The sequence below is a fragment of the Nematolebias whitei genome, chromosome 1, assembly GCF_014905685.2.
Source record: "Nematolebias whitei isolate Nwh7 chromosome 1, NemWhi1, whole genome shotgun sequence".
Taxonomy (NCBI): Eukaryota; Metazoa; Chordata; class Actinopteri; order Cyprinodontiformes; family Rivulidae; genus Nematolebias; species Nematolebias whitei.
In genome coordinates this window covers 89,107,956-89,120,634 of record NC_056498.1, presented here as the reverse complement: position 1 = coordinate 89,120,634, position 12,679 = coordinate 89,107,956, and the positions used below count along the sequence as shown (strand labels likewise).

The 12,679-nt window shown below is 40.3% G+C and overlaps 1 protein-coding gene across 1 annotated transcript in view; it reads left to right on the top strand.

Annotated features, from left to right (window-relative positions):
- Positions 1–10,194, top strand: part of ctu2 (cytosolic thiouridylase subunit 2 homolog (S. pombe)) — a 32,826-nt gene extending 22,632 nt beyond the window's left edge. Inside the window, exons 2-10 of the mRNA XM_037674544.1 lie at positions 2,011–2,146; positions 2,289–2,420; positions 5,559–5,650; positions 5,769–5,866; positions 6,031–6,099; positions 7,109–7,211; positions 9,708–9,774; positions 9,896–9,954; positions 10,018–10,194. Coding sequence (XP_037530472.1) covers positions 2,011–2,146; positions 2,289–2,420; positions 5,559–5,650; positions 5,769–5,866; positions 6,031–6,099; positions 7,109–7,211; positions 9,708–9,774; positions 9,896–9,954; positions 10,018–10,072 — 811 coding nt within the window. The 3' untranslated portion in view covers positions 10,073–10,194. The remainder of the gene's footprint in view (positions 1–2,010; positions 2,147–2,288; positions 2,421–5,558; positions 5,651–5,768; positions 5,867–6,030; positions 6,100–7,108; positions 7,212–9,707; positions 9,775–9,895; positions 9,955–10,017) is intronic.
- Positions 10,195–12,679: the final 2,485 nt, after the last annotated feature.

The window sequence follows — 12,679 nt, the reverse complement described above, 5'->3', positions numbered from 1 at the left end:
TATATATATATATATATATATATATATATATATATATAATGTATGTAAGTATGTATGTATGTATATATATAAACAAATATATATATATATGTATGTATGTATGTATGTATATAAATATATATATATATATATAAATATATATATATATTCAAACTGTTAAAAAGACAAAGTACATTAAGTTTGTTCAACTTGTCTATAAGTTTTAGTCTAATATGAGAAATAATAGTTACCTTTGAGCTGCAGCTGCATCAGAGCTTCTCCCATTTGTTGTTTCATGGTGAAGTTGTGGTGCTGCTTTATCGCAAAAAAAAAAAATCTATATGAAGGAATAACATACATTGAATCCATCGTATTAAAAATAAACCTAAACCCCTCACCTTCCACTTTGTAAATCTTTTGTTATATATCAGGAGATTGAGGTGGAGATCTTCACAGCCCTGCTTGGAGAATCAGCTGGAAGTTTTGCAGAGTTCGCTGGTCGGCTGCTTCGCTTTCATCTTCTGCGCATTTTGTCATATTTCCAAAATACTGTACCGCAATTTATTTTACACTTCTTGTAAACAACCGTGCTCTTGTTCAGCTCTTGTTCAGCTCTTGTCTTTCCCCGGAACATTGTAGGATCTGAAATGATTTTTAAAGATGAAGAGACCGGTTGAATCGTGCTGTCCTCCATGCTAGCAGGCTCCATTCAGATAAAGGGAGCTGGCTAACTAGCTGCTGTACGGTGGCCTACATGGCCCAATTCTACGCCGGCCGAACGGGGAGTAAGAGCGGAAAAAATATAAAACTTAAAACGCATTTTAAAATCGATTTATGGACCTTTACAAACGACTCAGAATCGCCAGGACTAAGAATCTAGATTCTTTAAAAAAAATCGATTTTTTTCTGCACCCCTAATAAATAAATATAAATATATATATATATATACACACACATATATACATACACGTGTGTGTATGTATATAATAAATAAAATGATATGTGTTCTCATCATTCTATGTCCCGTATAAAGATGAAATTGGCTCTCTGTATTTAACCCATTGCATCTGGGATATACCCTAAATGCATTTTAAACTCTTCACACACTCTTGCAATATTCTAAACAATGTTTGTAAACTCTAAACGCTCTGAAAAAGCACAGAATGTCATGATTTCAGTGCCCTGCCTTCTCTGCTTTTTGTCACCTGCAAGCGCTCTTGGCCACGCCCACTTATTCGCTCTGCACGGTGAACAGCTGATCAGCTGCAGAAGGAAGTTTATCCTGCAGTGTGGGCTGCACAAAGGTACAGGATATGCTAAATAATTTATTTTAAATAAAAAGTCCATGCCGATCTTGCGGCTCATCCATCAGTCAGCTAACTGTGTGTCATGTTCAATCCTATTTTGAAAAACCGCGATAGAGCAAGTCTGCGATAAACGAACCACGACGTAACGAGGGACTACTGTACTGAGAATCATTCTACCTTTGAAAAGTTCCACTTCATCTTTTTCTTTTTGTCCAACAGTTTCCAGTTGTTATCAAACACTTCTGTAAATGATGGAGAATGTTCCCACTTTGTAAGGCAACAAACAATGACCAAACCATAAAACTTTCACCACCATGCTTGAGAAACCATAAACATTGTGATACTTACTGTTGTTGTGCATAACATATTTAATTTCCTCAGATTACATAATATATATATATATATATATATATATTTTTTTTTTTTTAAGCCAAACATTCTTACTGAGAGTTTGTGCGATCACAGTCCTCATGTAGGTCATCAACTACCTCCACTGTCTGGATTTATCAAAGAAATGCCCTGAGAGCTCACATCAGTGAGCAGAACACACAAGTCGTTGTTGTGGGTCGACCTTGTTGAAGGATCTGATCTACATGGTTCAGGTCGGGTGGTTTTATTGTTTTGGCTGACAGGTGTGTTCTTGTGTGTTATGAGGACAGTGTTGGTCAGACTGAGGTGTTTGCTCTCAAACCAGCTGACCTCAGCTGTGTCTGTCTCCTCAAAGGCAGCATTTGCTGGTGCACACAGCTCGGACCAACGGCTACAGTAAACTCATGCTGGGGGACAGCTGCACCAGGCTGGCTGTCAAACTGCTCACCAGCATATCACTGGGCCGAGGAGCACAGCTGGCTCAGGACACGGTGCGTACAAAGACACGAGGAAGGATGACGGGCAGCCCACAATTTCATACTTTTTCTTTTTCCTGATAATCTATCAGATGATTCAAATGATGGAAATAAGAGTAAACCTAATGAAAGCAATTGATGATGTTTTGTGTATTAGGGTTTCTCAGACTCCAGATATGGTGACATTGTGTCTGTGAGGCCTATGAGGGACTACTCAGTCAAAGAAATTGCCTTCTACAATCACATGTTCAGTGTCCCATCTGTTGTCGTGCCAAGCCTGGAGACAAAGGTGAGATCAGCAGCAGCACAAGACAGAAACATGCGCTCCTTTTTATTTGGTTTATCTAACACACATAAAGACATACTTTGTTTTGGTATTTTTAATAGGATAGTTTACTTTCTCTACCTTTAACCCCTCATTTTTTACAGCAAATAAAAACTATTGAAGTGAAAGTTCTTATCCTTTCAAGTGGAGTTTAGTAGAAAAGCTATGAGTAGGCCTGTCACCATAACAAATTTTGCTGAACGATTAATTTTCACAGAAATTATTGCGATAAATGATAATATTGTTTGAAATTTGACAATAATTAACAATTATTGTCAAATTTAAGAAGAAATGTTGGTTAATTTTGTAGGGTGATATGGGGCTGGATATATATTGTAAATTATCAGTTATGAGTTAAGCTCATAAGATATGCATTTATTATGCAAATAATCTCGTTGTGTGGGCACCACCTCTCTTTGAGAGGAAAAATCAGTCTATTTAACCCCAAATTAAATGTAAACTGAAACATGAGTTCTTTCTCGTGTTTAAAGGGCATCAAATCAGTTAATACACACAGCTATGCCAAAATAAATCACAAATCCAGTTGATTTTATGTATTTTATTATAAAATAATTATCTGTGATGTATGTGATGAAAATTATGCATGACAAATTTAAATGAATAACAAATAGCTTTGTATCAAAGGTCGAATTGATTATTCAAATCAGTGAAATTTAAAAGGCAGATTTTGGACTGGTGTTGTTTGTGAAGTAGTTAAAATTGTGTATAATGTGAGCGGTAGTTTGTCTGATAAGATTATTGTGATGTATGATCACCAGAAAGGCATTAAAAGTCTCTTTCCTACCAGAATGAGATGGTCAGGAATGGTCCAACAGCTGCTTAAAAATGGTACCAGCCCAGATGTTCCAGTTACTGAGAGGTTGAAGTTTCCTCAAAGTTCTCCTGTCATCTTAGAGGGACGAGGGTCCATATGGGAGTCAGCTGGGATTTACCACTCCTGCAGTGTGATGGTTCTGGTTCGATCAGGTTCTGTGTCTTTCTCTCGTCCTGAGACGTCTGCAGAAAGGATGCTTCTCTCCTCTCTGAGTCCAGTGCAGAAACTGGGTTTCTTCTCTCCAGTTCTCTTGTGCAGAAGCGTGTTTCTCTCTGGAGTTTTCTCTCCAAAACTCCCGTGAAGTCTTCTGAGACGGAGCCTCAGTGAAGTGTGTAGCAGAAGTTGTAGGAGTAGATGTGCTCTTGAAAAAGTAGTGCCAGAAGTGAAACTTAACTGTCTGTGTTTTTAGAGATGAAGGTCCACCTCTCAGAAGAGGGATGGTCCTAACTCTTGACTTTGTTAAATAAAATCTAAAGTCTATTTTTCACTCTGCCTTAAAAGTTTTTCCTTTTAAAAGAGAAATGAATAAACATTCAGGTATAAAATAAAACAGAAATGATATTTTGGAATTAATAACATGCAGTGTTTCACCAAAAGGTGTTGCTGTCCATCTCCTGAAAAGAGAATGTCATTAAACAAAGGGTTCTTATGGTGTTATCTTCATGGGAACCATTCTGGGAGAAGTACTCCTTTTCGATAAAGGAAGATATCAAAGTAGCAAGTTCGGATGTGCCTAAGCTTCGAGGTCAATTGAACCAAAACTCTCATTAAAACGATCTGTTCGTTTCATGGGAAATGAGTTCATATTGGCAGTGAAGTTAACACAGTGACAGTTTTTCTATTATTACACTATTGTCAGCTAAGAAGTTTGTGAGCTGAGTTGAACACCTGTAAAAACAATGTCTGTTTGTTCCTAAGGGAATATATGAGTCTTACTTTTAACAGTTTCAAACACAAAAACACATGAATGATGTTTGAGATGAGGTGAACTGTTTCTGAAGTGGTGTTCCCCTACAGTTTTTGTGTAGCACCTTTTTTGACCACTAGATGGCAGTATAAGACTGTTTGATTGTTTAATTTTTTTTAAAATCAATAAACAAGTTCTCAGCTTCTTTTTGCAGAGAAAAACAGCTTTTTAGACGAAGGCACAGGTTTCAACTGTGAATTTTGGAGCTTCGACAAGACAAAGGTTTTTTTTTCCCCAAGGTTAGCCTGTTAGTTTAGCTTCTTAGCTTCGTTGCTTTTACAAAAACACAATTTTGGACGGTTAAAACTGATTGTAAAGAGAAAAGAGAAAGGTAGGAGTCAGTGAAGAGCACCGGAGTTGAGCCTTTTGTCATCCAATGTCTTCAGTAGAAAGAGAGAGACACGAAGAAACGATAAAGCTGATGAATGAAAATGAGGTTGATCGTTTTAATTTATCATGCTATTAATTGATTTATTGTTTATCGCAACAGGCCTAGCTATGAGCAATTAAAATCTCACTTTCTAGTAAACAGCCCTTCAAAACATCTGAAATATCCCTTTAATTTTTAAACGATAGTTTATAATTAGATATATGAATGACATTAAAACACCAAACCAAAATGACAAAAAAAAATGTGAAGTTGGAGAACTGAAATTTGATTCTGTGTCCAGTTGAATTAAAAGTACGTCTTTGTGTACTTTTAATGTTTAGAGCATCAGGTGCTCTCATTAGGCAGGAATTCACATCTTATTCTCATTGTTGGTGGACGACTTAGTGCGACTTAGATCGCTGTGGCGACCCCTAACACAGGGAGCAGCTGAAAGAAGAAAAAATAAAATAAAATTCTCATTGTTGGTGGAAAACTATTTTCCTGATCAGTTTGCCTTTAGAACATCAAACTAAATAAAAGCTGTACAGAACACATCTCCTGTGGTTTAGATGTTTTATCACCTGTAGCCCAAACCCCACGCTTCATCCATTGTCTTATTCTACTCTTTCTGCAGTGGTAATTGTCCAGCATATGTTGTATAAAACTGGGAGAATGATCCGGTGAGCCAACGTAGAGAAAAACTTAAGAAGTGCCTCAGAGCAGTTACAGACATCTGTCTGAATTCCTTAGAATTAATTTTATTTTATTTTTTTAAAGAATGAATAAAAAAAAGAAAAACTGAAAACAAAACTAGTAAACCGTTGAATGAACGCATGCATTACTACGTCAGTAAAAACAAGTTGACCCTTGTCTTGCTTCTTTCACACGTCACTGTTTGAAGCGCAGCATGTGTTTGTGTCCATCCAATAGACACCAGAGAAGGCCAGCATCCAGCGTCTGACCGAGAGCTTCGTCACTAAACTGCAGGCAGACTTTCCATCCACTGTGAGCACAATCTACAGGTCAGCAGCCTCAGGCATCATTCGTATCGCCGTGTGTGTGTGTGTGTGTGTAAGTTTTCTGCACTCACTGCTAACTCACCGGAGTCATTAGAACCTGCTTCCATCATGTGTCCTGCAGAACCAGCGAGAAGCTGCAGACTGCAGGCAGGAGTCCCTCTGCTGCTGCTGACTGTGGCAGATGTCTGCTCTGCATGTGCAGCCTGGACACTGCTGTTGGTGAGAGTCGCTACAAGCTAACAGCTAGCCTTTAGCCTCGTACAGCAGAGAACACACACACACAACTGAATCTTGTCATTTATACAGATAAACATTATTCTACACATGAATTAACATTTTTCTTTCTCTTGTGACAACTTGTTGCTTCTTTTTGTTTTCCTCAGAAAAAGCTTCAGCCCTCCAGGCCACACTGATCTCAGAGCAGCTCTCTCATACTAAAATACAAAACACAGGTACTGTATTTTTTAGGTCAGCGCAGTGATTTCACCTCAGAGTACACAGAGCAAATCTGTAGTATTTGTAATTTGTCATAGGTGAAAAATTACAGCTTAGTTTTAAACCTTGTTTTAATGTGAAGTTTGATTTCAAATATATTCCGTGCACATTTGAATTGGACAATACTCTCACAGTTTTAATTAGAGTACCGTACTTGCTGCTGTACACGTCGCTTTGTCGTCTGAGTTGCATCTATTATGTGTCACTGCTGACAACCCAGAAATGTGGGTCGGTGTTGTGCCAAAAAATCGATTGGCTGTCAAATGGTGGCCGCAGGAGCCTGCACGGGAGGACTTTAACAAGAATTAAATAAGATTAACACCTAAAAACAATTATTTGTTTGCTTGACATCATAGTAAAGGTGTGTCTCAGTCTAACTTTTTCTTAATAAATGAACTTTGACGGTCAAATCAGCTGCATTTCAAAAATCGATTTGCAGCTGTGGGAGCGTGCAAAGAAAGGACTTGTGCATTTCTTCGAAATTTAACAAGATAAGCACCTAAAAACAATTTGTTTGCTCAACACTAGTAAAGGTGTGTCTCAGTTGAACTTTTTCTTAATAAATGAACATTGACGGTCAAATCAGCTGCATTTCTCCTGGGTGGCACGGCAAAATGCAGCTGATTTGACATTTGCTTCAGGAGTTCTGGAGCGAGACGAAAGTGGCTTTGTATGGCAAGCCAAGTGTCTCATTAATACCCACTTTTACCTATTAATGAGACACTTGGCTTGCCATATTAGTCGAGGGCCCTCTAGTGGCTGAAAATGGTAGTGTTCAATATTTTCCATGTCAGCATGAATGAATGGTCAGATCTCAGCCAAAAATTGGTTATAAATATGGGGAAAAACATAAATATCTTGCTTCACTGTATAAGTTGCAGGCATGCTATTTTATACAAAAAATTGCAACGTTTACAGCAAAATTTACAATTATAATCAAACGTGTGTTCTTATTTTGTTTTAAAGGTCCAGTAAAGCCTGAAGCAACTCTTTCTGCTGAGCAGTGCTGTTCCTCATCAGGAGGGGAGGACTGTGGGGGCTCAGGAAGTGGCTGCTGTTCTGTTCATAAGTAAGTGATATTTGTTTGAATGACAGGTGCTTTTGAGTAGGACCTGGCTGCAGCAAACACAAAGGGACGTGGACAGACCACTGGTCTGAGACCAGTGTTTGGTACTTTTATACGGTGGCCCTAAGGTGTAAATGAACAACATTTGAAAAAACAGAATTACATTAAGCCAAGCGGGAAGTTTTTTTTTTTTTTTTTTTTTACTGTACTAACAGCATAAAACTGAACAACAGAACAATATACAGTACATACGCATCAGAGATATGTGTGTACTGTATATTCTAAAAAAGTTGTCAGGTCCTCTGGATGTTCAAAAAACAACAACAATAAATAAATAAAATCGTAGAAACGTTTCATCTTTCATCCGAAAGGCTTGTTCAGTCTGAGGTGCTGTATTCAGCTCAGTCTTATAAATAGCACCTTCTCATAGTGGGTAAACCAGTTTGTTGTTGACATTTAAAACTAGCTGTTCACATGATCAAGGAGGACCATCAGCTTAACAATGGATCATTAACACCCTGATGGCTGCTTGCTATCCACAGGGGGCTGAGTGATACTAGCAATAACAGCATTATAAAGCCCCCAGTATACTGCTGCGTACATCCATACGCAGGGGTACGCATGTACGTACGCGGAGGTACGAGCGTACCCCCCAGGGCATGTCCGTGCAAAGCTCAAATTTTTACGACCGCATACGCGTGTCGCACAATAAACTGCCTGGCGACAGACTGTTTTGTATGCGACACCAATGTATTAAATTCCCCTTCTTCATCCCTGATCTGGCCTTTTCATTTGTTTTTTTTGCCAAGAGGCAGTGATCTCTTCCTCCTCCGTTTTTTTGCCAAGAGGCAGTGATCTCTTCCTCCTCCGTTGATGCCATGACTGCAATGGTGAGAAATGGAGGAATTTGTCACGAGCGAATTAAACTCAGGTCCAGCGTGGCTGCAGGAGGGTCTGGAGATTTCCTGGTGGGCTGGTCTGATGTGTGGGCTGTAGAGCCAGCGCTCCCTGTTTTTCTTATTTTTTAGATCTTTTTATTAACAACATATAAATGCAGAACACCACTGTGGCGGAGGCTGCCAGCGCTCGCTTTTTAAAAAAAAATTTCTGACCTGTCAATCAATCCAGTAGGCGTGTCAGCAAATGACCAATCGGCGACCTCAATTTGTCCCGAAGGTAAACGCCCCTTGTCTGTGAAGCTGCTCTGCAGCTGCTCGGGGTGTACGCTGGAGTATGAAGTCTGAACCCTCTGCGTACAGTACACGTGTACGTATGCGTGAACGGACGTACGCGGCAGTATACTGGAGCCTTAAGAGGAGGACAGTTGAACATGGAGGCCTCCAGTGGACCTGACTTAACTTTTGTAGATTTTTATACCTGGATTGAGCATGCATCAGGATGTACTGTATATTGTTCTGTTGTTTGGTTTTATGCTGTTAATAAAGTAAAAAAAAAAAAAAACTTCCTATTTGGCTTAATGTAATTCTGTTTTTTCAAAAGTCGTTCTGTTTTTTTCTAATGCGATTCCGTTTTTTCTAATGTTGTTCATTTACACCTTAGGGCCACCGTACTTTTAGCTCAGAAGCAGTCATGACTGGAAGCATGACCCCCACCCCAGCAGCAGGCCCTATGGCCCTATGCTTTGTCTCTGTCCCATTCTCAACCCCCACCTAGTCGTTGCAGGTACACCCACCAAACACCCACGCGCTTCCTGAGCCTGGTTCTGTGCTCTTGTTAAAAAGGGAGTTCACGTTTTTGTTCTGTCCTTGTGACGAGGACTTGAATCAAGGTGAAAATGACAAATTTTTGTCGTTCTTAGATGTTTTCTAAAGTATTGCATATTTATAAAGATTACATTAAATTACTTTCATACAGCACTGCACAGAAGTTTTAAACCACACAATTTACTTTATAGGTTGCTCCTAATGAGCCAGACTTGGCTGTGATTTTGGAAAGTTGATCAGCAGTTCTCAGGTGTTTTGACAGACTGAATTGTTCCGAAGTCTGAACTAAATGACAAAAAAATATCCTCTGAAAATGGCTGAAAATTAATTTGAAAAGTAGCCAAAGACCAAAGAAACACTTTGAAAGACCTTCAGAATTGCTTAGGAAGGACTTCCAAACCTTTATCAGTGGGCGGTTTTATCACATTTAGCTATTTATTTAAGTAAATGAACTAATATTAAACAGACCACAAAGTAATAACACATACACTAAACATATTTCTCCTGATAAATCCTAATATTGTTCTTATCTCAGTGCATGTAAAATGATAACATGACTGGAATCAAAAAGAATAAAAACACGTCAGGGATTATCTGAACCATATTTATTCAGTTGTTTGTATCCTGACACATAAAACCAAATGATTCACTTTTTGATTTTCTGGAACAAAACGTGTTCATATTGATACAGATGTGTCTGAAGTTGCATCTGGAGTAGCTTGTAAACATGTGGATTCCATCTGTCTGTCTGAACAGCCATGGTGTTGTTTTCCAGAGAAATGGAGGCGTTTGATGTGAAGAGCCTGATGTGTTACAGCTGTCAGCTGACCATCAGAGACATGGTGAGGGAGACACCGTCAGAACTGGGGTTATGTCTCAATGTATAAATATTAAAATGTGTTTTTTCCTGCACAATGAACGAGTGATTAATTTCTGAAATGTTTATGTGTCCCTTTATTTCAGTCATCAGTTCACCATCTTCCTCAATACATCCTGTCTGAGGCTCAGAAGAGGCGAAGGAGGTGAGACACATTTACAGATTTATTCTGTTTCCACTTCAGGAATAACTGATTCACGTTCTCCAGGTCTCTGATGAGGGAGGAGATCAAGGAGTTCCTTCTGGATGATGAAGACAATTAGACGGAGCAAAACTTCACCTTTTGGAGCATCAATAACTTGGGAGTCGAATAGATTATCCAAAGTAATTTAATCTGTTTTGGTGAGGCAGTTACTACTAGAAATAATCTGTCACTGTAATTTTAACAGCATCTGTTCATGTGATACAGAAAAAAAAATCATTTTTATTAAACTGAAACCTACTCAACATTTGTTTTACAGAAATTTCATCATCCATGCAACAACGTTTGGTTGTTTTGCAGGCTTTAAGTTTTCACACAAAATATACTTTATATAAAACTTTAATTTCTGGTTCTGGTAAGCTGATGGACAGCAGCTCCCTCCGGCTTCTCTGCAGTCTTTTATCATCAAACTGACCTGTTTTTCGAACCGGACTAAAGTTGGTCCTCTTCCAACCGAATTCTGTGTTCAGTGACTCAGAGAGCCAGACGGGACCGTCCAAAAAAATTGTTTCGGTCCAGGACCGGCCGCTCCCACCCCACCAGTCACTCTGAGCGCACCCTGCCGGCCAGGTGACCCCTCGAGCTGGGGAGTCGTCGCACCAAGGTCCGGTGTTTTTTCTCGCTCTCTCTCTGAACCTCAATGGTAAATGGACTGTACTTGTATAGAACCTTTCTATCTGATCAAGACACTCAAAGCTCTTTACAATCTGTGCCTCATTCACCCATTCATACATCACTCTACTAGATCTCTGCAAAGATTGAACAAATCATTCTAAAGAGACTAATCAGTGATTTATCACATTCATACACTGATGGGACACACGTGAGAGGCTATGAGGGGTTCAGTGTCTTGCCCAGGGACACTTCGGCATGTGACTGCTGGTGGATTCAAGCCCCCAACTCTCGCATTGGAGGACGACTGCTCTAACCACTCAGCCACAGCCGCCCCAATGAACTTCTCTTCTGGACCTTGTGGTTCTACCTGGTTCCGACAAGAATTGCTGGGTGGTATTTCGCTGGCTTTCTGCTGGACTGCCCCTCGTGGTGTCTTCATTGGTGTGGGGGAAGTGTACCTGTGTCCTTGAATAGGACCAGAACTGAACCGAGTTGGCTGTGGGGGACTTCGTCTTCAACAGAGCCAGTCTCGGCTTCAGTGAGCAGCTCGTTACCTTTAAATGAAGGACGGTCCATTTCTGGGGGAATCGCTGTGTTCGCCTGGAGGAGACGCTCTGATGCTTTGAAGCACCGCCGGAACCGGACTGGAGCAGAACCAGGCCAGGGACAACTTCAGGCTCTTCGGTCAGTGTCTTCATTGTTCATTGGAGGTAGCCTCTCGTGCTGTGGAGCGGCGAAGCTGGACTGGAGCAGAATCGGACCAGTGACGACTTCAGCCTCTTCGGTCAGTCTCGTCATTTTTCACCGGGAGTGTCCTCTTGTGCTGTCAGGTGTGGAAGTGACGTGCAGAGAAGCGGAGGAGCAGCGCTGTGGTGCTCAAGAGAAGTTCGGGGTTTGCATCGGAGTTGCTGCAGGCCTCCATCCAAACTCACCTGGATAATAATAAATTTTATTCCGGATCACGTTGTTGTCCCCTGTTGACCTGAAACGCCCCTGTTGTTGACCTGAAACGAGCTAGGACCATGCCTTTCATTTCAGGAGGATTTTCTGGCAGCTCGCTCTGTTATTTGCTGCAAATTCTGTTTCTGCCTGTTGATTCTGGACCCAGCTTCTGTTTCCCATGGGCGCATCCATCCATCTTCGCAGGGGGGCCGAAGCCCCACTCAGCCCAACTCAAACTGCAGTCGGGCCACCTCGTCGGGTTTGTTTGCCCATTTGATTTGTGACGTTTTATGGTCTGAAACTTTTCTGCACCATTCATATTATTGTCATTATTTTCAGATCTCAGACTATCTGGAGTCACTGAATCTTGTTAATACACCTGGATCTGCCCATCACTGCAACTTTCACTGATTTTGGGTTCTGAATGATCGCGTCTTTATTGTTTCACATGGTTCAATTATAGGGGCTAATTGTCACACTGTCAACTCCTGTAATACACATCAGTCATGAAAAATTCAAGAAAATGTCTGATAATAATGTTACTGCTCTCAGGGATTCAGCCCAACCCTGCACCCCCCAGTAATTACAGCATCCATACATTTCTATGCTGATGACACAGTTGTTTATTGTCAAGCTAAAACAGTTGCTAAGGCTTTCCAGCTTTTGCAGTCCGCATTTGACATCCAGTCAGATTTGTTACGCCTCAAACTTATCTTAAATGCCGACAAAACCAAAGGGATGGTTTTTTCCAAACAGGAAGTCGGTCCCAGCAGTTCTTCCTCTGATTTTATCCTCAAATGGTGTCCCCATTGAGTTTGTTGATTCCTATAAATATTTGGGTATCTTGGTCGACTCGCATCTCTCTAAGCTCCATGTGGAAAACCTAGTAAAGAAACTGAAACTTAAACTGGGTTTCTTTTTCAGAAACAGATCCTGTCTAACTGAATGCTAGAAAACGCTTTGTATCTGTGACTTTCCTTCCCTCAATTGATTACGGTGACATTATTTACATGAACGCTCCTACAAGAACCCTGCAGATGTTGGATGCTGTCCATCATGGTGCACTAAGATTCATAACTGGCTGTGATTATCGTACCCACCACTGCACCCA